The 22,538-nt window shown below is 43.9% G+C and overlaps 1 protein-coding gene across 4 annotated transcripts; it reads right to left on the reverse strand.

Annotated features, from left to right (window-relative positions):
• Positions 1 to 530: 530 nt before the first annotated feature.
• Positions 531 to 21,270, reverse strand: KLF5 (KLF transcription factor 5). Of its 4 annotated transcripts, XM_084766963.1 has the most exons (5): positions 16,839 to 17,380; positions 13,473 to 14,346; positions 11,914 to 11,973; positions 10,421 to 10,455; positions 4,455 to 8,354 (listed from the first exon to the last, which is right to left on the reverse strand). In XM_084766963.1, the coding sequence occupies exons 1-5, from the start codon at positions 17,073 to 17,075 to the stop codon at positions 8,238 to 8,240; spliced, it is 1,323 nt and encodes a 440-aa protein (XP_084623089.1). In that variant the 5' UTR covers positions 17,076 to 17,380; the 3' UTR covers positions 4,455 to 8,237. The 4 variants fall into 4 exon arrangements, with proteins under 4 accessions (XP_084623091.1, XP_084623088.1, XP_084623089.1 ...); XM_084766965.1 differs by lacking the exons at positions 4,455 to 8,354; positions 10,421 to 10,455; positions 16,839 to 17,380 and adding exons at positions 531 to 2,279; positions 21,134 to 21,270; XM_084766962.1 differs by lacking the exons at positions 4,455 to 8,354; positions 10,421 to 10,455 and adding an exon at positions 531 to 2,279 and having other exon boundaries at positions 16,839 to 17,379.
• Between the last annotated feature and the right edge of the window lie 1,268 nt (positions 21,271 to 22,538).

Here is a 22,538-nt window from a genome sequence, read left to right on the forward strand (position 1 = left end):
GAGTTCAAGGCCAGCCTGGCCTACATAGCAAGCTCCCCCTAAAATAGCTATTGGGAATTAGTCCTCCCTTTGTCTTTCTTTCTATTTTCATAGTTTTGGGGCATGTAGCTCAGGAGCCTGAACTATGTGGCAAAGGGTAACTTTGAACTTTTATGCCTTCCGGCCTCCATGGGGGCTGGGACGGCAGGTGTGCTGCCCAGCTTACACAGGGCTGCAAATGGAACCCAAGGTTTCGTGCATGCTCGCTAGGCAAGCCACTCTACCAACTCTACATAATCAGACACCAGCCCTAATTTCATCTTTTAAATAAATCCTATGTTTTCAAGGAGGTATGGTCCAAAGTGTTTTGTTTTTCCAGGTACTATCTCATGATGTCCTTCAGTTAGACAGACCTCTTAGAGGCTGGGATTAGAGGCATGTACTTCCTCATCCAGTTAACTCTTCCATTACCCACTATGATCCGACCCATGGAAGAAACTGGTTTTAGGGCGCACTCACAGCTACGGAAGGTAAAGAAGGCACCACGTAAAATCTTTTAGGCACTTTTTATTTTCAAAAAAAAATTGTCGTTAATATATAAACATCTCATTCTTTCAAAAAATTCTACAACTATACAGCTGCTTGCTCCGATATTTGCATAGGAAATGACCACAATACAAAAATAAGGGACAAAGAAGCAGAAGAGCAGCCGAGTTAGTTAGCTTTTGATGTAGGTGTCCACGTATAAACATTTAAGCCTCTTACAAAACTATATACACCATTGTCACCTATTTACACGCTGAAGCAACTTCTCTAACAAACAAAACTATAATTTATCAAGTTATGAAAATTGTTCTCTAAAAAAACTTACTATATTACCACAAAATAAATAATGATAAACAATATTTTAAAAACAAACTTAAATTCAATTAAGACCGCTTTTGGCATTTTATTATGATTTCTGCCCTTTGGTTTAACAGCATCAATGTCACATTCCTATTGATATTGCATATAGGTAAGCTTTCAACATTATCACTGATATTAAAGGCAGACACCGAGTCAGTATTAAAAGATTAACTACATTGCACTGTAATTTCAATAAAATTACTGTGTCTCACTGGATATTACATGCAAAAATCACATAAATTGCCATTTAACCCACAGTACTGCATGAGCAAACATGCCAGTCTTAAGAAAACTGCTTCCGTGAGCGAAAACATGGTCTTAAGTTCAACAAGGACACGTGACGAAGATGTCAGTCCTTCTCCACGTAAAATATGGTAAGACCCTTCAATGCTGTGATTGGTAACTATCTTTAAGCTGTTCAGTTTAATTTCACATAAAAACAATCTTTCATATTTAAAATAATCTTATTTCAATCAGAGTAAAACTTGCGTTTTACTTTCATTTGAATGATTATCCCACCCTCCCACTCCCGCCCCCAAAACAGATTTGGTAACGTTTTTGAGAAGTACCAAATTCTGACTGTAAATGTCCTCAATAATAATTTTTTTTAAAAAAGTATGATTCCCCCAAACAATCCTTAAAAACTTGTAATAAACCTATAAAGCTGATTTGCATATTTACAAAAATTTGAATAGCAAATATAAGCAACTCATATAAAAAACAAACGAAAAAAAACCCACATTTGTTCAATGGCTATTTGTGAATTGCCAGGTACCTCCTCTATAATCTGATCTTGAGGGGGAGGGGGGAAAAAAGCAGTCCACGTCGTCAAGTAAAATCTTGACAATCTGTCCGGGTGCCTGTCAACTGGTCTGTTTATCCTAAACATTGTCACAAATGATGATTGCGTGTGCAGTCTGTATAAAGACAGAATTTGCACCCCCGAACACCCCTACCGGCTCCCCACGCTGAGATGCGGCTGCCTGTGTGGAGATGAAGTTTGCTGAATAAAGCGAGGGGTAAGCACAGCAAGCTTCCAGCTTCTCAAAATGGCCAAACACTTTGGTATTAATAATACAATGTATTCCTGTGGCCTCAAATATACAAAATATACATTTCCAGTTCTTTTGATTTTTTTTTTTTTAATATGAAGTTAGGTCTGCGGTTTAAAGGATGGTGGAGCGGACTGAGGCGTCGGGCGGCTGGCGCAGCGGCTCAGTTCTGGTGACGTTTCATGTGCAGCGCCAGATGGTCAGAGCGGGAGAAGCTGCGGTTACACACGCCGCACTGGAACGGCTTGGCACCCGTGTGCTTCCTAAAGTGGCGGGTCAGCTCGTCCGACCGGGCAAACCTCCAGTCGCAGCCATCCCAGTTGCACTTGTAGGGTTTCTCACCTGTGACAAGGAAGAGACAGGGTGAGGTGGGTCTGCAGCAAGACCAACTGCAATGGCCACACACCTTGATGCATCATCCTCGCTGTGAACCTCACAGGGCTGCGTGCCTGCCCCTCAAAGCAGACTCTTGAGGACAAACTACATCCTGCAACAGGTGGAGAATGGCAGCCACCTTCCCAACACTCAAGACCCACCTGGTCTACATAGCAAACCAGAGAAACGATAAATTCCTCAAGTAATCCAGTTCTGGAACTGGTAAATTCACAGTGGTAAGGAGTCAGTCTGGACTTTTCGTTGTTGTTTCGAGACAGGGTTTGTCTGTGCAGCCTTGGCTGTCCTGGACTCTTTTGTAGACCAGGCTGTCCTCTAACTCACAGAGATCCACCTGCCTCTGCCTCCCTCCCAAGTGCTGGGATTACAGGCGTGCGCTACCACACGAGGTTTAGTCTTCAGCATGTTGGATGAGAGCCACTCTACTGAGCCTTTGTTTACAACCCATAATCCTAGCATTTGCTGGTGGTACACATGTGTATTGAACTTTTTCTGTGTCAAATGTTGCTCCACAAAGGTTATCAACATGTATTCTGTGAGGCTGGGCATGGTGGCACACACCTTTAATCCCAGCACTTTGGGAAACAGAAACTAGTGGGTCTGAGTTCTAAGCCAGCCTGGTCTATACAGTGAATTTCAGGACAGCCAGGGCTACATAGAGACCCTGTCCCAACCTCCATCCCAGATTGATTCAATGAACAAATTGGCAACTGTCTAGGCCACAACAAATTTATTTTATACAATAAAGCAAAAGGGCCGGGCCTGGGGAAGCTTACGCTGTTGACACCTAAAAATCTGGCCCAACTTCTCTGTTTTCTTTTTTACCAGCTCTCTGCATTTGAGCCAACACCAGTGTGCAATTGTTTGATCCCTAATGTTCTCCCAAATTTACCAGCCACTTAACTTCTAGAACTACTTAATTTTTATAATTCCACATGCTGTTTTACAATTGATCCTATGTAAGACCGGATATTTTCCTATGCAAATACCCAAATTCCAAGTCTTTGTGCATGAAAACTTGTCATGACTTCAAGTGTTATTTGTTTTGCTGGGGCTTTATAAGTCATTTTTCCCCAGCTTCTTTTTAAAAAGGTTTTCTTTTTCTGGCCTGCCTGAGGCAGAAAGATCGCTACTAAAAGGCCAGCATGGGCCCAAAGGGAAGAAACTTGAGGCAGTTTTGAGCAGAGCAGCCTTCTGGCCCTTGTCTAACCCAGCAGTGTCATTTTCCAGAAGCTGTGTTGTTGTGAGATTGCGCAGTTCACAGTGTTGACGTCCACAATGGCTGCAGCTCTCACAGCTAGTGGTCAATGGACCCTTCACTGTCCCTTCACGGGACAAAGCAGCAAAGACCAGAACAGACTGGAGGCTGGCCCTATGCCACTACACTGTCACTCACAAGACACTAGCCTTCCCTCTCTCTGACCTAAGGCACACACAGGACTACCCCCCTTTCTGGTTCCTACCAGTTTTTGTTTTGTTTTGTTTTTTAGATGCACATCTCAGCCAGACATGGTGGTAAATTCTTGTAATCCCAGACCTGGGGAGGCTGATGCAGGGGTATTATGAGTTTCAAACCAGCCTAGGCTACAAGATGCTCTCTCCAAAAAGAAATGTCAAATGAACATCTCAATTTGAAATTTCTCCATTAGAGGTGTGCTTCACAGGAACACACACACACACACACACACTTCTGAGTATTTCACCATGTAGTTCAGTCTGGTGAATTTAGGGCTATGTGCTTTGCTCTCTCATAGTAAACTCAATCTAGAAAATTACATTAACACTCCAGCTTTGAAGTAACAGAAAAGTCATTTCTCTTCCGTTTTCATTCACACACACAGAAAAAAACTTAATGGTAGTGGTAACTAACTGTCAGGCTCAGCAATGTCAGTCACACAGGAGACCTTCATATAGAAATGTCTATTGAAAATAAATTACAGTAACAAGCATGGCTTTCCTGTCGTTCCGTTGGTGAGAGGTCTAGTTATGATGTTTAAATAAATTTTTTTTTAAGTTTCCCCAGGAGTCCCAATTTAAGAAGGATCATTTAAGCTTTGTGAATTTCATAATTACACAGTATAGAATGAAGTTTTCAGAGTTTACCTTAGAAGCAGGGGACACTGGACTTTTTGTCACTGTTTTTATTGGCTGCAAAGTAATAAACTGTACCACTATTTTGTCAAGTTGACTTTACTGATTGGTTGACACACAGTAGCCATTAAAGTTCCTAAAACATTGGAAGTTTTGCTCTCAATTTATGTGCACCTATAGGTTATTTAGCCAAGAATACCAGCAGTGTCTGGACGGGCAGGAGCCCAGGCCAAGACTTACCATAAAATCAAGGACAACTATCGCCCACTTGGGGCAGTTTCTATGGGATTTGTTCAAGTGTCAACACTGTTCAAGCAAAACATTACAGAGGAAGCTGGTACCCCATTTCTGGCCAAGGAGCAGACTCAAGCCTTTTTTCCTCAGCCAGAAACACTACGGCCAGTACTTCTGGGAAAGCAAACTGACTTCCTCCCAAGTTATATTTCAACAGGATAGAGCTTTCAAAAGTTTAATTGGATTTTTTTTTTTTTTTAAAGAATATCTTTCCAATACCACCAATTTGAAATGCTCAGTTAAGCTCTTTCAACATCCACTGTGTTTGTATTTTAGGTCTCCTGCTCGCTCCTGCTGCTAGCGTCAGCTACGGAGAGGGGAAATGGAAACAGTGGCAAGGTTGTGTGGAATGGAAAGCCTTCTTGCTTTATCTCACTACTCACATTTTCTTCCCTACCTTAGAACTAGAGGTGGCCGGAGAATGCCCAATCTCTGAGAAATGTGTCCATATTGAACATGCACACGCCCCATGCTGATAAGCTACAACTGTCAGCAGAGACAGCCCCAGCGTGAGCTAGGGAACTGATTGGTTGGCTCCTTCGGAAGACTCCCGGGCCTGCCCACTTACGTCTTCCATTAGCAAACACTGACACTCTGAACCATGCAAGGAATGAGTACATATATATTGTTCAAATTTGTTCGTTTTCTCCAGCCCCTAGTGAAGGAAAAGGGATGGCTAACGGATAGCTAAGGGGACCTGGAAAGTGAGACTGGGTGTGGGGTGCTCTGTCCCTTTACAGAGACTCAACTTTTAGCGTTTCCATACTAGCGCTGGCCATTTACAGATGCCACACTAAGGAGGGTCCTTTCCCTGGGGGGGTTCGAGTATGCTTGTCTCAAGTCAGGGGTGTTGGCACACACCTTTAATCCCAGCACTTGTGAGGCAGAGGCAGGGGGATCTCTGTGAGTTCCAGGACAGCCTGGTCTACAACAAAGAGAGTTCTAGGACAGCGAGGACTATACACAGAGAAACCCTGTCTCGAAAAACCAAAAATAAATAATAAATAAAATTGTCTCACCACACATTAAACAAAATCGTTACTAAGCTACAGCATATCTATTTTTCTCTGATGAACAGATTTTGCTTCTGAGCCTACCACAATAGAATGTGAGGTTTCTCTGCTCGGTTGAACATATTCAATAGTCTCATACCAAGGTCCTTTTCTAGAAAGGTCTACATAGATTGTTGTAACAAAGGAAATGAAGTAACTCTAAGGCTTATAAGTAAACCTACGTAAGCTTCTTTCTCAATGATGAAAAGACAGTCTACTCAGTAGATAATAATAAAAGCAACAGAACGGAAGCCAGTGTTGGTCCAGGAAGACACGCAGGCGTGTACTCGATGCCTAGTGATAGAAGATGCTCTCTACCCATAGCTGTTTCCCCTATCATCACTGACCTAAGGGTGTTAGTTTCTCAAATACCACACTTGCTAATAATCAAAACGGGGAAATAAAAACCACCAAGGGAATCTTGGAAAATGGTATTTACATAACTGAGAAGAGTGATATTGATTTGGGCTCTGCTAGTACTTTTCCACGAAAAGATTTTATTGAGGTTTGTGTAGCAGAGTCTCCTGCCCTTGTAACAAGACTGTAGTACTTCCAAGCTAAAACTTCCTGAAGAATAAATGGCCCATCTGAGGAAACTGAGTGTCCATTGTACTCTGCCTGTATCCTCACCACATAGGCTGACTTTGACTAGGGCTCAGCGGATCTGGTCTCCGGGATCAAATACACTTGAGCCAACTAGTTGTTTGATGGGCCCTGGGCGGGGAGGGGAGGGGAGGGGAGGGGAATGTTGTAGTTTGTATTCCTGGCCCTCCCCCTTTGCTTCTGCATTCCTCCATGAAAACAGTGCATGGTCCAGGTCTGAGCAGTTACAGTGATAATAATAATGAAGGGCCCCTTGCTCTTCCACTCAGCAGGCTGCTTCTCAACAAGTACTCATGGTGGAAACTTAAACACCCAAGTCTCGAGGCTCCTGACAACATGATGCTACTTTCGATTGGTTTGCTTTTTAGTACTGTCCCAAACTATCTTATAAAACAAACAAACAAACCAAAAACCCACCTAAAATAAGCAGTGAAGTGTTTTTAAACTCCTTCTCCCCCCCCCCCCCCCAAAAAGAAAGAAAGAATTGCCCTTTCTTCACCTAGCTACCCTACCGAGAAGCCTACCTGTCTCTTTATCAGGTAGCCAAAGGGAAATTCGCTCTGTGCAGATGGTTTTTGGGGGGCACAAGCTGGCCACATTTGTGCTTCTAAAGCAAGACACCTTGTCTTTAATCAGACCTGTCAAGAGCTCTGTGAATGAGTTATTACGGGCAGACAGGGAGTTACTTCCCCTCAATTAGGACATGACTTTGTTTCTAATCTATCACCAGAAAAGATGTAGGCCACCAGGTAGAACTTGAAAATTCCTAGCAAGGGAAAATTCCTAGGTAGTTAAAATATATAGCTTTATATACTGCTCTCTGCATTCCTTGGACCATCCTTGGCTGACTGCTTCTATCTCAATTTCAGCAATTCTATTTCATCTGTGTAGACACTGCCTCCTCCCACTAGCTGAAAAACTACAGGGTGAGACGAGATTCATTCTCAGAATCCTTCACAAAACCAATAAAAATGTCTGCTGAATTAAATTAGACCTAACTTTTGATAAGCTTTATCGTCTCAAAACAATGCTTGGATCAATTTCCTATGTAATTATTTTTCAGATGGAAGGAACCCACCACCACCAAAGCAAAGGTCAGTCTTCCTGGTGAGTCATTAAAAAGAAACTTTTGTTTTGTTTTGCTTTTCAAGACAGGGTTTCTCTGTATAGCCTTGGCTGTCCTAGACTCGTTTTGTAGACCAGGCTAGCCTCGAACTCACAGCGATCCACCTGCCTCTGCCACTCGAGTGCTGGGATTAAAGGCATGAGCCACCGTGTCTGGCTGAATACTTTTAAATATATGAAAATCACTAGATAACTGTGTCTATATGCAACTACCTACTATCCATCTGTTTTATGAGCTTCTTCATCCATTATGGCCTGAAATGAAATCCTTCTTTTAAAGCCCCGCCCCTTCCGTAGAATAATCTGAATGTTCTTCTCTGCTGGAAAATCCCTATAATAAAAATATCTCAGATGTCAACATATGACCAATGGAACATGAGTCCTCAGCAAAGACCTGACTCTACATGTATGCATAGCACGTGTAGTGTCCAAGTCAAACTTAGAAACTAAGGCAGAAACCCAAAATCACTTACTTCAAAGTACCCACGGTAACATCTTACAGATAAATGATACTCAATAATTTGGTTCCGGTGGCAGGTTAAGGGAGAAGGTGGCGATTTACCCTTCACCCTGAGGGCCAGGCTACGGTCGTCCTTCTTCATCAGGGGACCTCCAAGAGTGCATTCTGTGCTGCTGTTGTTATTTACTTATGCTTGTTTGTAGGAGGGTTCCTAGCTGCCTTTTTCTTTCATCCGTGGCCAGCAGAGCCCTGCAGGCCCTGGTGTTGCTTCCAGGTGCTCCTTTACACAGCTATGCCTTCTACCTTGCTCCAAAGGCCAAGACTAACTAACAATTGATCTACCTCTTCAGAGTGGAGTTTGGGGACAGTGTCTGGAGGGTAGCTTATCGCTAAGGTAGCCTAGAATGCAGACAGTTCCTTCTTTAAAAGACAGTAAAGCATATGAACGAACACAAATGATATATCAGCTGCCTACAAAAGACAGTTTCCCAGTGGTGATTCATGACGGCAGGGTTGTGGCACTGTCTGAAAGGCAGTCAGGAGACATTTTAGAATGAAGGCAATGTAGGCCTTCCTTTGCAAACACAAGGCATAAAATTTCAATGAAATATTCTTTTATATGTTATTAAGAGTACAAATATTTTGATTTGGGAATAGACCACTTATTGATACTGTTGCCTAGCAGCAGCCCTAACTAATTCTAAACAGAAGCATATTAGTAGGTGCATGAATATTAATAACATACACAAGCAGTCTCTCACCCAGGCCTATATGAACTCACAAGCGTGTTATCTTACCTACAGATAAATGCAGCTAGAGTTATGTGTCGGGGATTGTCTGACCATATGACATAGAAGTGCTTTAAGCTTTTGTATGTTTCTCTATAAAGAAATCCAAGTCCACGAACTTAGGAAACTTGTATGTCATTCTTATGATTCAAAAAGTAGGCTGGAGCTGGGTGTGGTGGCGCATGTCTTTAATCCCAGCACTCGGGAGGCAGAGGCAGGTGGATCGCTGTGAGTTCGAGGCCAGCCTGGTCTACAAAGTGAGTCCAGGACAACCAAGGCAACAGAGAAACCCTGTCTCGAAAAACTAAAAAAAAAAAAAAAAAAAAAGGAGACTAGTGCTTTACTCTTTTGTCCCTGCTGTGGGCAGGAGACACAGGCCATTTGATTAGATTCCCTCTGTCACTCTCAAGTCACTGGTTAAACAGACCCACAGCTGAAGGTTGTTGTAATTGCTTAAATCAATTGAGACATATGGTAACTTGACATTTAAAAGCAACTACAATTACTTTCCACAGAAAAGCTGGGGTGCTTCACAGTCTGCCAGCGATCATTAGAAAAGCATTTCTTTTATAACGTCAAACACACAATCAGTACTGCCATGGAGTTTTTTGAGTCTAACAAACAAGTTTTCCAAGTGGGAGGAAACGGGACAGAAACGAAAGACAAAAAACAAAAAAACAGGACAAGCTCTTAAATCAGAGGTACTATTCCGAAAGGAAATAAAATTAAGACAAAAAAGAAAACCTGTTTCATCTACCTGGGCATTAGAAGGAAAAAGAAAACAGCCACCCCACAAGCCTCTTCTGGCTTCGTGCGCATTTGCTGAGCAGGGATGGGGGGAGGGGAGGACACAACGGCAGCGAGCGCACAGGTAATTTTAAAAGGCATTGTCTAGAAGCTAGAAATGAGGAGAAAGCCTCAGTGCCCTATGATTACCTAAGAACGGGTTTATCCAGATGAGCGAGTCTGTTACAAACCCTCCCCAAGGCATTTGAAAGACTATGAGACAAAACTTTATTAAACCGCATTACACGCTCTTACTCATTAGTTTAAGGCCACAGTACTTAATGGTCAAGTGAAAAAGTCCCTGCATGGGAGCCTAACTAGGCCTAGATCCTGTCTCGGTTTGCTTTTTTTTTTTTTAATTTTCTTTCTTTCTTTCTTTCTTTTTAAGTACAGGCATTGTTCAGACTACCCACTATTAAATTTCTTTGCCAGCAGGTCAAGTTCCAGGATCCCAGGTACAAGCATTCACAGCAGTAAAAACCCTGACAGGGGTGGAAAGGCTATTTAGATATGGCCTGATGACACCCCTGCAATAAGCAGTTGATTACATCGTTATATGCAATTGCACACTTCTTTTATTAGGGGGACTTTAACCTCTAAAGTGCATTCCCTGTGTCCTATCTCCAGTGTCAAGGACTTGTGATGAGAGAGGAAGGGGGAGAGGAGAGAGAGGAGAGGAAAGGGGGGAGAAGAGCTCACACATTTCTAAGCTACTTCCACTTCCCCTTAACCAAAAGCTCCAAAACCCAAGTTCACGGTTTCCCTAACAGAAACAAGCACGCTGTAAAAGGATATTTTAGTCTGTTTCTTACTATTTCTCTATGGAATCTTCTGGCACCTGTCAACTGTGCTTGACAAATTTTAGGCTGGAGCTTTTACTTACTTGCTTACCTGCAAACAAAACCTCTGGCCCAAACAATTGATTCCTATCAAGATAAACGAGAGAGATGCCTTCCTTTAAAAAAAAAAAAAAGCCATTCTCGGAAAGCCGGTTATCTACCGTTTGGATTTGAATAAGTGTTTAGCATTCAGATATCAAGCGTGCCTTCCTAACACGCACACAAAATGTCTGCAGCCATACTCTCAGCGCTCTGGCTCAGCACTGACCTTTGTTCAAAGGCTTTTACTTTTTTAATGCAGCAGTTAGAGATAACTACTTCATTTATCAAAACTCAATTTCCATAGTAACATCTAGCCTAGGGAGATTGGAGTAATCCAACCACCCATTCAAAGGAACTGTTGAATACTTCGGTTTCCATAGCAATGGCGGAATAATACATTTTGCTAGGTCACTGCTTTTATTAGCAAACTTATTCTTTGAACTTTAGGTAAGGAGGGTGTATTTATTAAGGGGGAAAAAAGCTGCAGTCACTTTTATATCTGTTCTTTCCTTTAGGGCTATTCCGTTTTTAAAAGAAAATTATAATAGTAACCATCCAGATACATGAAAATATTATGGGTATGCGGAGCCCTTTATTAAAGTATGCTACCGAATTTCAGTTTAAGTGTTTTTGATATGAGGCTTCAAAATTAATAGCTCCTACAAGGGGTTGCTGTGAATTTAACAAAACAAAACATTATAAAATTAGAGACTGAGCCTGGAAGGCAGAGGCAGGCAGATCAATGTGAGTTCAAGGCCAGCCTGGTCTACAAAGTGAGTCCTGGATAGCCAAGGCTACAGATAAACCCTGTCTCAAAAAAAAAAAAAAACCAAACCCTGTCTCCTCCCTCCACTCCCCCCCTAAAAAAATTAGAGACTGAACATAAAAGCATGCTGCAAATGATGAACAAAAAGTCTAAAAATGAGGCCCTCTCAATGGCAGGGCTGGGGCTGGGTGTGGGGTGGTGTTGACACTGTTGCCCTTCTCTGTAACTACCCTATTTCATACTCTGCAGATCTTAGGCTTATTTTTCAGACACAGTAAATAAATAGGCTAAACACAAATACCTGAAGCCACCAGTGAAACTAAAGATGTGCTAAACATTGGTATTTAACATGGTAAGTGGAAAAGTTGTTAGCATAAAAGGGCTTTATTAAAGCAAGATGATTGGCCAGGAATTTTTTTTCCCTTCTTTCAAGACAGGAATAGCATTGCCATTAAAGTTTTAAAATCCATTAGTAAACACTCTTGTTTACGTTTTGGGGGTCATTAATTCTACGTGGGGTGACAGGGCAAGGTCTCACCAAGGGAAGACCAGTCTTCCTGGAACCAGACTTCCTTGGGGAACTGAATTTTGAGCCAAGCCCTTGCTGAAAAGGTAGGCCATTAAAAAATAAAAGTTGACAGAAGAAAGAAGAGATCAAACACGTTCTGGCTTTTAAAAGGATGAATGCCACTTAAACTATTTACCCAACTCACAGAATTAACAAGCAAATTGCCTACCTGTATGAGTCCTCAGGTGAGCTTTCAAATGAGACGACTTTGTATAAACTTTTGTGCAACCTAAAATAAAAGGAACAGAAGAACAGCTTGTCATTTTCAGGGCCCTTTGAAACTTTTACATTTGATGATTCAGTGTTTAAAATCTCACAGTAGACTTAATATTGGAAGCTTTGGCTAGTAAGTTTCAAGGTGCCCTGCCCCTGACATTATTAGAAGGCAGAGGCGATCTGCTTTTTGTGTCACTGTGGGAGCAAAGAACACAGGGCATAGGAGGCAGAGGCAGGTGGGTCTCTGTACATTTAGGCCAGCCTGGTCTACAAAGCAAGTCCAGGATAGCCAAGATTACACAGAGAAATCCAAAGAACACAGGCAATGCAGCCAAACTCTTTGCTATAGTACATGCTACACACACACACACACACACATTTGGTGGATGTAGAGCTGACGATGCTAAGCCATTATCCAAGATGACTATAATTTTCTATTCTACTTTGTTTTTTATTTAGCATGTCGTGTCACATCCTGCACCAGAGTCACTAAATTATGCCAGGTATTAATCATAAACCCACTTATGCCTGCAACTGGGAGATATATTTATTACTGTCCAATTATATTTTGGGTCTCGTATCTCATTCCAGAATGAGCATACACTAATGGAACCAACCTTCCCCACCCCACCCCACCCCCACCCGGAGTCTGTTTAACAATATCCTGACTGGCCTGGCCTGGCCTGGTCTAACTCAGGGAGTTCCGCCTGCTTCTGGCTCCCAGTGCTGGGATTAAAGATGTGCACCACCACAGCGTGAGCTGCCTCCGATCTCCACACACACAACCTGTCCATCTGCACACACACAACCTGTCCATCTGCACACACACAACCTGTCCATCTGCACATAAACACACATCCTGTACTTCACCACAGACACTATTGTCTCTCCAGTGACTTTTTAGAATGTACTGCCACAATTCCTTAGATTAAATGAAGCCCAAGTTTTGTTTACAACTAAAGGGAAAGAAATCCAAGTTAACTTATTCCATAGAAAATGTTCTAGCCATTAACCCCCCCCCAAAAAAATAACCCTGGAAATTGTTATCTAGGAGCTAAGACCTTGGGCAGTGGTGGCGCACTCCTTTAATCCCCCCACTTGTGATCTCTTGTGAGTTCAAGGCCAAGCTGGTCTACAGAGTTAAGGAACAGCCAGGGCTACACAGAGAAACCCTGTCTTGGATAAACAAGAGAGCCAGGCGTGGCAGCACACGCCTTTAATCCCAGCACTCGGGAGCCGGGAGGCAGGCGGATCACTGTGAGTTCGAGGCTGGCCTGGTCTACAAAGTGAGTCTAGGACAGCCAAGGGTACATAGAGAGACCCTATCTTGGGGCGGGGGGAGGGGGGAACAAAAAAAAAATCAAAAAACGAACAAAGAAGCAAAAAACAGGCGATTTACCTATTTTTAACAGTCAAGTAAACCCATCCTACATATTTTCAAGCCCAAGGTTCACACGCAAGCATTCAAGCACACATAACATAAGATGCTACTGCCGCCCCGAGCCCACATACCAGGATATTCACAGTAGTGAATGCGTCGTTTCTCCAGATCAGGGTTACTCCTCCTGTTGTACCTGACAGGTTGGATGTTTGGTGAACTAACTGGCAGAGTGGCAGGTAAATTTGGATTGTGAATTGCCAGTTTAGAAGCAATTGTAGCAGCATAGGATGGAGGTGGAGTTAAATTCTGGAGCATTTCAGCTTGTCTGTCTGGGCTTCCAGGCTCTGAGCTCGGTGGTGACGGGGGAAAGTAAGTGGCCTGCTGCGGAAGGAACTGACTCGCCATGGTGTATGTGCAAGGGGGCATGCCCTGGAACGGTTTCATTGCAGTCTGCGGAACAGCGGAGGTGTGTGTGTTAAGGCCTGCCATGGCCGCCGACATAGAAACATTGAGGGTGTCCATTACTGCCGTCTGGTTTGTCGAACTGGGCATGTCTAGATCCGGTGTGTTCAGTAGCTGGTAGAGATGTCCCTGCTGGGAAGGGACAGGGAGATGAAGGTCTGGTGTGGGAAGTTCTTGTTTGATAAAGATGTTGTTCACCTCTGACGCCGTGCTCTGGTGAGAGCTGAATATACTGGTGAATTCAGGGAGGGCCTGGGTCGGGGCCGGAGGAGGGGCAGGCGTCTCACTCTGGTGACTGAAAATGGTAACAGGCTCTGTCTTGATCTGTGTCACGCAGGGTCTCTGAGATTTGTAGAGGCCAGTTCTCAGGTGCGTGATGTCGGGAAGGAACACGTTCATGTTGATGCTGTAGGGTAAGCCTTCGCTGTCGGTGAAGAACTGGTCTACCACTGAGGCGCTGTCTCGTCTATACTTTTTATGCTCTGGGATTATTGGGCCTGGAGGAAGCTGGGGTGTCAGGTACTTCTCCATTTCACATCTTGTCTGAAAGAAGAGATACAAATACCCATAAATCTACCCGACTCGTCCAGGAAGGGCTTACTGAAAACTCAGCAACAAACCATACCGGGGGCTGCTTATAAACGCCAGTTTATTTTGTCAACTGTGTTAACTATTGGTCAACGGGAAGTCTGTATGACACGTCTTTAGTTAAAAATCGCTCCCCAAGCGGGACACTGTGGCACGCGCACACGCCTTTAATCCCAGCACTGAAGCAGAAGACAGGAGGTTCGCTGTGAGTTCGAGGCCAGCCTGATCTATAAAAATGAGGCCGGGACAGCCAGGACTACAAGAGAAATCCTGTCTCAAAAAAAAAAAAAAATCACTCCCCCAAATCATCCCCAGAAAAAAAGTGAAAGAGGCAAACAGGAGGGGAGCAAAGACAAAACGTATTCCTTTCTATGCAATCAAATCTCAACCACCACCCTCCACCTCCCAAGGATAATCTTCGGTTAAAGTACAGTATGAAGCCAGATGTGATGGCGCAGGCCTTTAATCCCAGCACTCAGGAGGCAGAGATTGGTTGGATCTCTGTGAGTTCAAGGCCAACCTGGTCTATAAAGTGAGTCCAAGAGAGCAAGGGATACAGAGAAACATGTCTCAAAAAAAAAAAAAGCGCAGTATCAGAATATTGTCAAGCTGCCTCCGCTCTGTTCCCGTCCACTACATTACATATGCTTTACTTGAAAACTAACACTTTTGCAAATCTTAAAATAATTATTTCAAAGGGCTTTTAATTGAGCTTAGTTTATCTCAGCCTGTCGAATATAAAATGTTCTTTGGCCATCTCATTCCCTTTTTGGTTAATAAAAACTTCCAACATCTGGAGCAAAACCCCTGTTATCCACGGAAACAAACCCAACTGCACATTCAACGTTTGACCTAAATGTTGATTTTAACCGGCAGGTTCTGTAATTGGTTAATACAATAATGAGATGTTCCTATTCATATCCCTATCTAAAACAGATCTTTAATTATCAAGGAGAAAATCACTCCTTTGGTAGACGGGTGCTAAGAAGCCCGTGGGTGGGGAGAGGCTGTGCCCTGCCAGCACAGTCATCAGCAAAACATTTATCATGTCCTCTCCGTGGGCCAATGCTACATTCCCCCTTCCTCTGCAAAAAGCGCAGTCATCACCGACCCTCTTGCTATCTCCTGTGAAAAAAACTACCAAAGTGAAAGAACCAAGAGACTCCCGGGCCCTGACTGTTGAAAAACATACATACTCCAGTTACTGACCAGCCGCCTGTGTTTTGCCAGATCTCTTCTCTAATATAACGAAAGCGTTCATTTTTTTCCTCTCTCAATTTTTCTGGACATAGGAAAGTGGTTAGAAAAAAAGATCATAACCCAACTAAATGAAATGGTTCATAGAACAGAAAACCACTGCACCGTAGTCGGTGAATAGAAGTCACATTTTTGCTCTTAATCTTCAAGAGAAAGTCATCTCAGACCTTAGATCTTTAAGATCTGGATGTGGACAAAGACGGGCAGGATTTCCCGGATATGTACGACTTAAAAATAAAAAATTCATGTTGTAGCCATGTGAGTCACATCTGACAAATGCCACTGCCCTCTAAAAGCACGACGACACCTGCAGACCCCGAGAAAAAGGCGTTGGATGCAAATACACAGTACAGCAAGAGGCTATTAAACCAAAGCGTCTTGAAATAAACCGAACTAAACCCTTTCGTGCACTGCGCTCCTGTGGCAGTTAGTGGTTTCTGATTTTAGCTCTTCCAGCTGTTTGCATGTGGGTCTGTTTCCAATTTTTTTTTCCTTGGGACTAGCTAAAAGTCCCGGGAAGTTTTTTCTGGGCTATATGACTCCCGTGCGTGGGCGAAAGGAACAGGCGCTGCTCTAATTCGGCTGCTGGGCAAGTGTAAAAGCCAACTGCCAGCTTTCAACGCGACTCTGGTAGGAAATTTACGCGCACACGAGGAAAACAACATCCCGGCCTTTTCTGTCCCTGTGTTTCTTTTTAAGGCAAAAGCAGTGTTCAAATACAACCTTAGCTCTTCGGATTCTTAATTTCCCAAACAGGGCCTTACAATCCATTCTAGGGTGAACTATGGAGGCATATGAAAGCCCAGTATTCCAATCTGCATTTCTACTTCATCCCAGAGGACTCAGGCAGGTGGACTTCCAGGGCGAGGGCCATAAGGGAGAGCGGTCAAGGTGAAGCAATTTAAGTTGAGCGTGGCTACAAGCCTTCATCCCCAAGCAAGAAAACAGACAAGGTGCGCGTGAGCGCGCGGCTGTCTTTAGCCTCTTCAGGGCAGGTAGGAGTGGGCCCCAGCCCCCCGCCTCGTTCCCCCCCATTCACTCCGTAGCGCCCCATCTGAGAGCGCAGGGCGGGGCTGTCCACCCGGGCACCCGCTCCCGCGCGCCCCAGCCTGGAGCGGCCCCTGTCGCCGGCGCCTCGCAGTGGCGGGACACGCCCGAGCCCGGGGAGGGAGGCCCGCCGCTCTGCTTACCTGGACCAGCTCCTCCGAGGGCAGGCGCGGGCCGGCGGCTGGCGGCGGCGCGGGCTGCGCAGGCGGGTGGTGGTGCGCGTGTTTGAGGTCGTCCCCGGGGAAGAGCGCCGCGTCGCGGGCCGGGTTCGCAGCGCCCAGCACCGGCTTGAGCTGCGCGAACACGGGCTCGTCCTGTACGGCCGGCGGCTGGGGCACTGGTCCCAGGCGGGCGCTCATGGTCAGCACCCGCGTGGCCATGGGCGGTCGGGGCACTAGGCGATCGCGATTCCCACTTGGCCCGGGCTGGCGCGGGACGGCGGACTCGGCGCGGGGAGACCCCTGGGCCGGCAGCCAGCGGCTCACGAAGGCGGACACGAAGATCGGGGCTCCTGAGCTCGGCCACGCGTCACCGCCGAGGTCCTCCGGCCGCCACTTTCTCCCGCCCCGCCCCAGCGCTCGCTCGCTTGCTCGCCCGCCGGAACCCGCTCCCGCCACCTCCTAGCTCCACCAGCAAGGAGCGAGCGCGCGTACCTGCCCCGCGACTACTGACACTTGACGCCCGCCTCTATTTCACCCAACTCCGGGGAGGCAGGACCAGCTCAGGCGACTGGCAGCGTCGTGGCCAATAGCAAAGCTCCAGGGCCAGAGGCTAGCCAATGGGAAGGAAGCCCACGAGGTCCCGCCTCCGACCGGCCGACCGCACCCCTCGCGGGCCACGAGCTTCGCGCGCAGGGCTGCGGCGCAGTTTGTACACAACTTCTCTGACAGATTGGTCCGGCCGAGCACTGGGCGGAGGGAAGGAGAGGAGCGGGTGGAATCTAGGAAGAGGGGAAATCAGGGTGGAGACGCGGAGGGAGATCTCTCTGAACTGTTCTCTGCCAGGATTAGGGCGAAAAAAAAAAAGTATTGCACGTCTTAGGTGTTGTGCAAGGACCTGAAACTCGAAAGCTGAAGACTGAAGGCAGCTAGGTGGGGGAGCTGAGGTTTCCAGTCTTGTCCTATGAGTGTGTATTTTTAAGTATACAAAATGTACTTTAGAGGAAAACAAGGAGTGAGTGATATGGTAACAAATGTAAGCCAGCTCTCATTTGTGTGTTTTCAGCTGTAGACCTATCTAGTCTTTAGCAAGTCCCTTATGGCCTGAATAAAAACTGTAATGTCAAGCATTTTTTTTTTCAAGTCCTTGCATACCAACCTGGGCATATTTCTCCCTACGGTATTTAAGGAGCTAGAAGTTTTCACAGACATTTCTAGTTTCCGTCGCCGACTGTGGGGAAAAGGTGTGGTGGGCCATACGAACTATGAAGTTTTTTAATATTTAAGCCATGTTGATTCTAGCCGGAGCATGGAATCTAATTTGAGAGCTAACAGCCAGCTCAACTGGGTATTTAAATAGACATTACATCTTTGGCTTATTTTTGCTACCACTGGAGTCTCCAGAGGGGGAAAAACGGAGTTTAATATTTTCAGAAAAGAAGCACAGTTCATCTACCTAAGACAGTGGCACCTTTTCCTACGAAGCGGGAAGCAAAGACGCCACAAACATTCACACACACTCAACAGCTCTGAGAACTGGGAATCTAAATCTGTAAGAAAGTAACAGCCAAATATATTACTACCCATTTACTGCATTGTTTTAATGGAGGGTAAGTGGTTTGGAGGGTTGTTTGCTTGTTTTTTTTTTTTTTTTTTGGTTTTTGTTTGTTTGTTTGTTTATCAATCACGGAAAGAAACCACTTTCCTTAATCCCTAATGTTCTTTTACATGATTTTGTCTGACTTATTGGGTAACTGAAACAATAAACTGCGATTTTTTTTTAAATGCTTGTAGTATTTCTACAGATCTGTACATACGTTGACAGCACGTTATACCAGAGTACCTATAGGGAGCACACAGGCTACTTCACGGTGAAGCATCTTTTTTAAAGTTCTTAGAAAAGAAATACACTTCAAAATGTATCAAAGGTCTGAGCCTCTTTTCCAATGTATGGGTAAATGACTATGCACGTGCACTTTTTTTTTCCAGCAAAGATAAAATCATACCGTGAACATGATTTCTTTTCTCTCTTTTCCTTCCTGTTGGTAATGATTCATTTTTTACAGTTGTGGTCGCCGTCGTGTTCAGAGAACAGGCGATGACAACGTTCATGGCACCAGAGTGTTATTTAATAAATGTCTTTGCACTTATGTTTCTAAGTGAACAGTCTCATGTTGTCAATTTCCATCTTTAAAAAAATCTGGCCTAATTTTCTGTTATTAAACCCAATCACGCGCTCAAATAACTCAGGGACTGGTCATAGAATTGGTTATTAGATTTTTACCTTTTGAAAAACAGTATCAGTGGAAGATTTTTAGATACTTAATGCTGAGAATATGACCAAACCAAGGCGTGGGGTATTTATAATTCTTAATGGAATGTTTCTTTTACTCTTTATGCTCAATCTCATTTAACGTTAATACATCTTGGAGTATATTTTTATTTTATTTTGCTTTTAAATCTGTCTACACCTTTTGTTTTTGTTTTTTGCCACCAGAGTGTCAGTGGGCCATGACCTTTTAACTGCAATAAGACCCATTTAATTTACTGGAAATCCTTCTAAATTTCACACTAGCTTTTTAACATGCTTCCCCTTACAAAAGCCCACCAAACTGTTTGGCAAGTACTTAAGAATGTAGCTTTTTAACTTTGTCACATTTTTTTTTATTTACCCACTTATTTGTTTTCTTAAGAACGTATTTATGAGCCTGGCTTTGACATGGCTCATATAGCTGGTGAATTAACAATTTTAAAAGTACTTGAATATCTACTTTTTTCTCAACTATGGCCGCATTTATTTTAACTCATCTCTGGCATAAAGATAGGGGAAATATGGCCGCCACTTTTAAGTAAGTAACAGTTTCGAATGCTCAGCTCCTCAGTCTCACAGAAAATACCTAGCTTAGCCGCTTGTAATAGTCCGGAAAGTGGAATGTAATCCTTTTCTGAGGTGTGTACCATGCTGCTCATGTTTAACCACGACAAACACCACTGCTGACAAGCTGTCCTATCAGCTTCCAAAAACAGGGTTAAAGCCTGATAAATACTTTTCAGATTTTTCCAGGTTCTACACGGGCATGCAGCCAGCCAGTGTGAATGGACAGATCCTCACTTGCTTTGAACTCTCTAGTTCTTAGCATTCCTCCCTGCTGACTAGCCCTGTACCATTAGGGAAGATGGGAGGGGGGGAAAAAAAGTCAGGTTTCAGAAATCAATTAGTGGCCTGGCAGTAGTGTGTGAACCGAAGTGTGCCAAAAGAAGGGGACTCTGAGGGAAAGAAAGCAAAATGTTGAGTCGTCAGGCTGGCTAGGAGGGTAAGCATAGAAGCAGTGTGCATGCTTAGGTCCTTAGTCACTGGGCAGCGAGGATTTAGTCTTAGAATAAACCCCAAGTGTCACTATCTTTACGGGAATAAGTATGCCTGAATGTGTGGGGGCTGAGCCGGCATCCAGCGCCGGGGGCGGGGGCTTGCAAGAGGCAGTGGGAAAAAAATAGACGATTAGCTTCTGACTGAGATGAGGAAAGCAAGGAGCGCTCTGCAGGCCAGTGTATACAAAAACACAGGATGCCAGAAGCATCGTTACTCGGCCTATCACAGAAAGTCACCCAAATCTCACTCACTCTGGGCGAAGATCCAGAGGATATTCCATTTCCGAACTGTCAGTTGGTGTTGAATTACCAAAGGGGACTGGGTCATAGAAAAGGCACAAGAAAGAGCAAAAGTCACTTGTGGTAAGTGAGTGCACAGTGCCCTAGCAGAGGGTGACTTAATTAAAAGTGACTTTTATGTTTACTGGGTATCCCTGTTAGAGTCTGGGTCAATGGAAACACAGAAGATACTTTGTCCTTTAGAACACTTCTTATCGTTAATAGTTTTAGTTTTTCATTATTACTTAAAGCCACACGTTTTAGAAAATTACTGCAACAGGAACAATAAGCATAAGTTCTTACTCAGATGGAACAAAATGGAGATGGTTTTGATTCTAAAGCTTTAGAGACTGACTAGATACCGCCCTTTTTCTTTATTTTGTGATGACAAGTATACAACCAATATATTCTAAAGATTTCAGGTTTTTTGTACAATTTTTTGTACAATTTAAAGCAACACATTCCTGATTGTGCCCTGTTTCCTGTCCCTTGTTCATAAGATATACGTTTTATTTAGTTTTGCAGTCCCCATGATATTCTACAGAGCTCTCAGCATATGCGGACATAGTGCAATTCATTCATCCTAGTTTTAAAACTCTAGCAGAACTTTTTTTTAAAAAGTAGAGAGTTACCTTTTTGAGGGACTGGGATTGCTTTTTCCACGTCGTTAGTACACTAGGCAGATGAAAATGACAAACACAATGCCTTAGACCAACTTAGAGGCCAGGCATACTGCAGCTTCAACTGTACAGTATTTGAATTCTGACTCAAAATATCATGGGAAAGGGGAAGAGACAATTCCTGGCCTGAAGCGGTTACACCAAACAATGTTTTAGAACATCAGGGGTGCCACATCATCAGCATCACAATGAGCCAGTGGCTAGCCATGTGATGACAAAAGCAGTAATGGCACCAGGCTGTTGGCTGAAGACCAAAGGCCCATGGTCTGTGCGTGCCTCACAGGGAACATCCTTGAAGATGAAATGTGTAAAAACAGTGCCAGGACTGATGCCATGACTCCTCCTGCTGCTGTGGTCAAGGAAGTGTGGGCAGCATTCGGGGAGGAGGGTTTGTCAAGTCTGAAGAAGGCAAAAAGCATGAATGACTTCAAGAAAGATTAGCCAGGCCTGGCAGTATGTCACTATATTCTCAACACTCAAGAGGCAGAGCCAGGAGAAAAGTTACAGATTCAAGGTCAACTTGGAATCATTCAAAGTGACATAGCAAGACCCTGTCTAAAACAAAGAGATAATTCTCCACCTAGAAAAGATTTACTATAAACATACATTTACACACAGTAGTGGAAATAACAGGTATCCAACAATAGGAAAGTAGCATATATATGTATACACGCACATATATGTGCTATGTATATCACACACACACACACACACTTTAAATAAGGAAAATCTCTTTTAGAAAAAGAAAAGGAAGAAGCAGGGAGAGTGGAAATTCCTGACATGGGAAGTAAAAGAGGCTTACAGGAGAAGAAAATGAAAAAAGCAAAAGTTCCGTAAACATGTACCCACGGAGGTGAGAAGAAAGCACAAAGTACTGGGTTTTGAAGCCAGGCAAAGCTACTCATATTGACAGTTCCTACTTGAGAGACAGGGCCAGTGTGTGTGTGGGGGGGGGGTGGGGGGTGGCAGAAGACTCATGAATGCAAGGCATCTGGGTCACAGAGTTCTGGGTGTGGTAGTGCATTTGCATAATTCAGCATTCATAAGCCTGAGGCTAGAGGATTTAGAGGAAATTGAGGCTAGCCTGGGCTACCTATCACCACCCAGCTTCAAAGTGAAATCAAACCATATTTTGATGTTTATGATTAGTTGATTAAAATTATTGGGTAATTTTTTTCCTTTTCCTTCCTCTTTCTATTTTTTTTTTTTTTTTTTTTTTTTTTGGGCATTAGCGGTGGGGGTCCTAAGTACTTGAAGACTAGGGATATAGCTCAATTCAGATCAAGTGTCTTGCTTAACACTTGGTGTTCCCCAACATCACAGAAAGCAACAATAAACTTGTAATACTAGTACCCAG

This window comes from Acomys minous (genome assembly GCF_964271855.1).
Source record: "Acomys minous genome assembly, chromosome: 18".
NCBI classification, from domain to species: Eukaryota; Metazoa; Chordata; class Mammalia; order Rodentia; family Muridae; genus Acomys; species Acomys minous.

Coding starts and splice junctions, on each gene's coding strand:
- KLF5 (XM_084766962.1), bottom strand. CDS start 17,075: ATGGCCACGCGGGTGCTGACCATGAGCGCCCGCCTGGGACCAGTGCCC. Junction 14,347..16,838: donor CCTCGGAGGAGCTGGTCCAG/GTAAGCAGAGCG, acceptor CTCTTCTTTCAG/ACAAGATGTGAAATGGAGAA. Junction 2,280..11,913: donor TCACCTGAGGACTCATACAG/GTAGGCAATTTG, acceptor TCCTTGTCACAG/GTGAGAAACCCTACAAGTGC.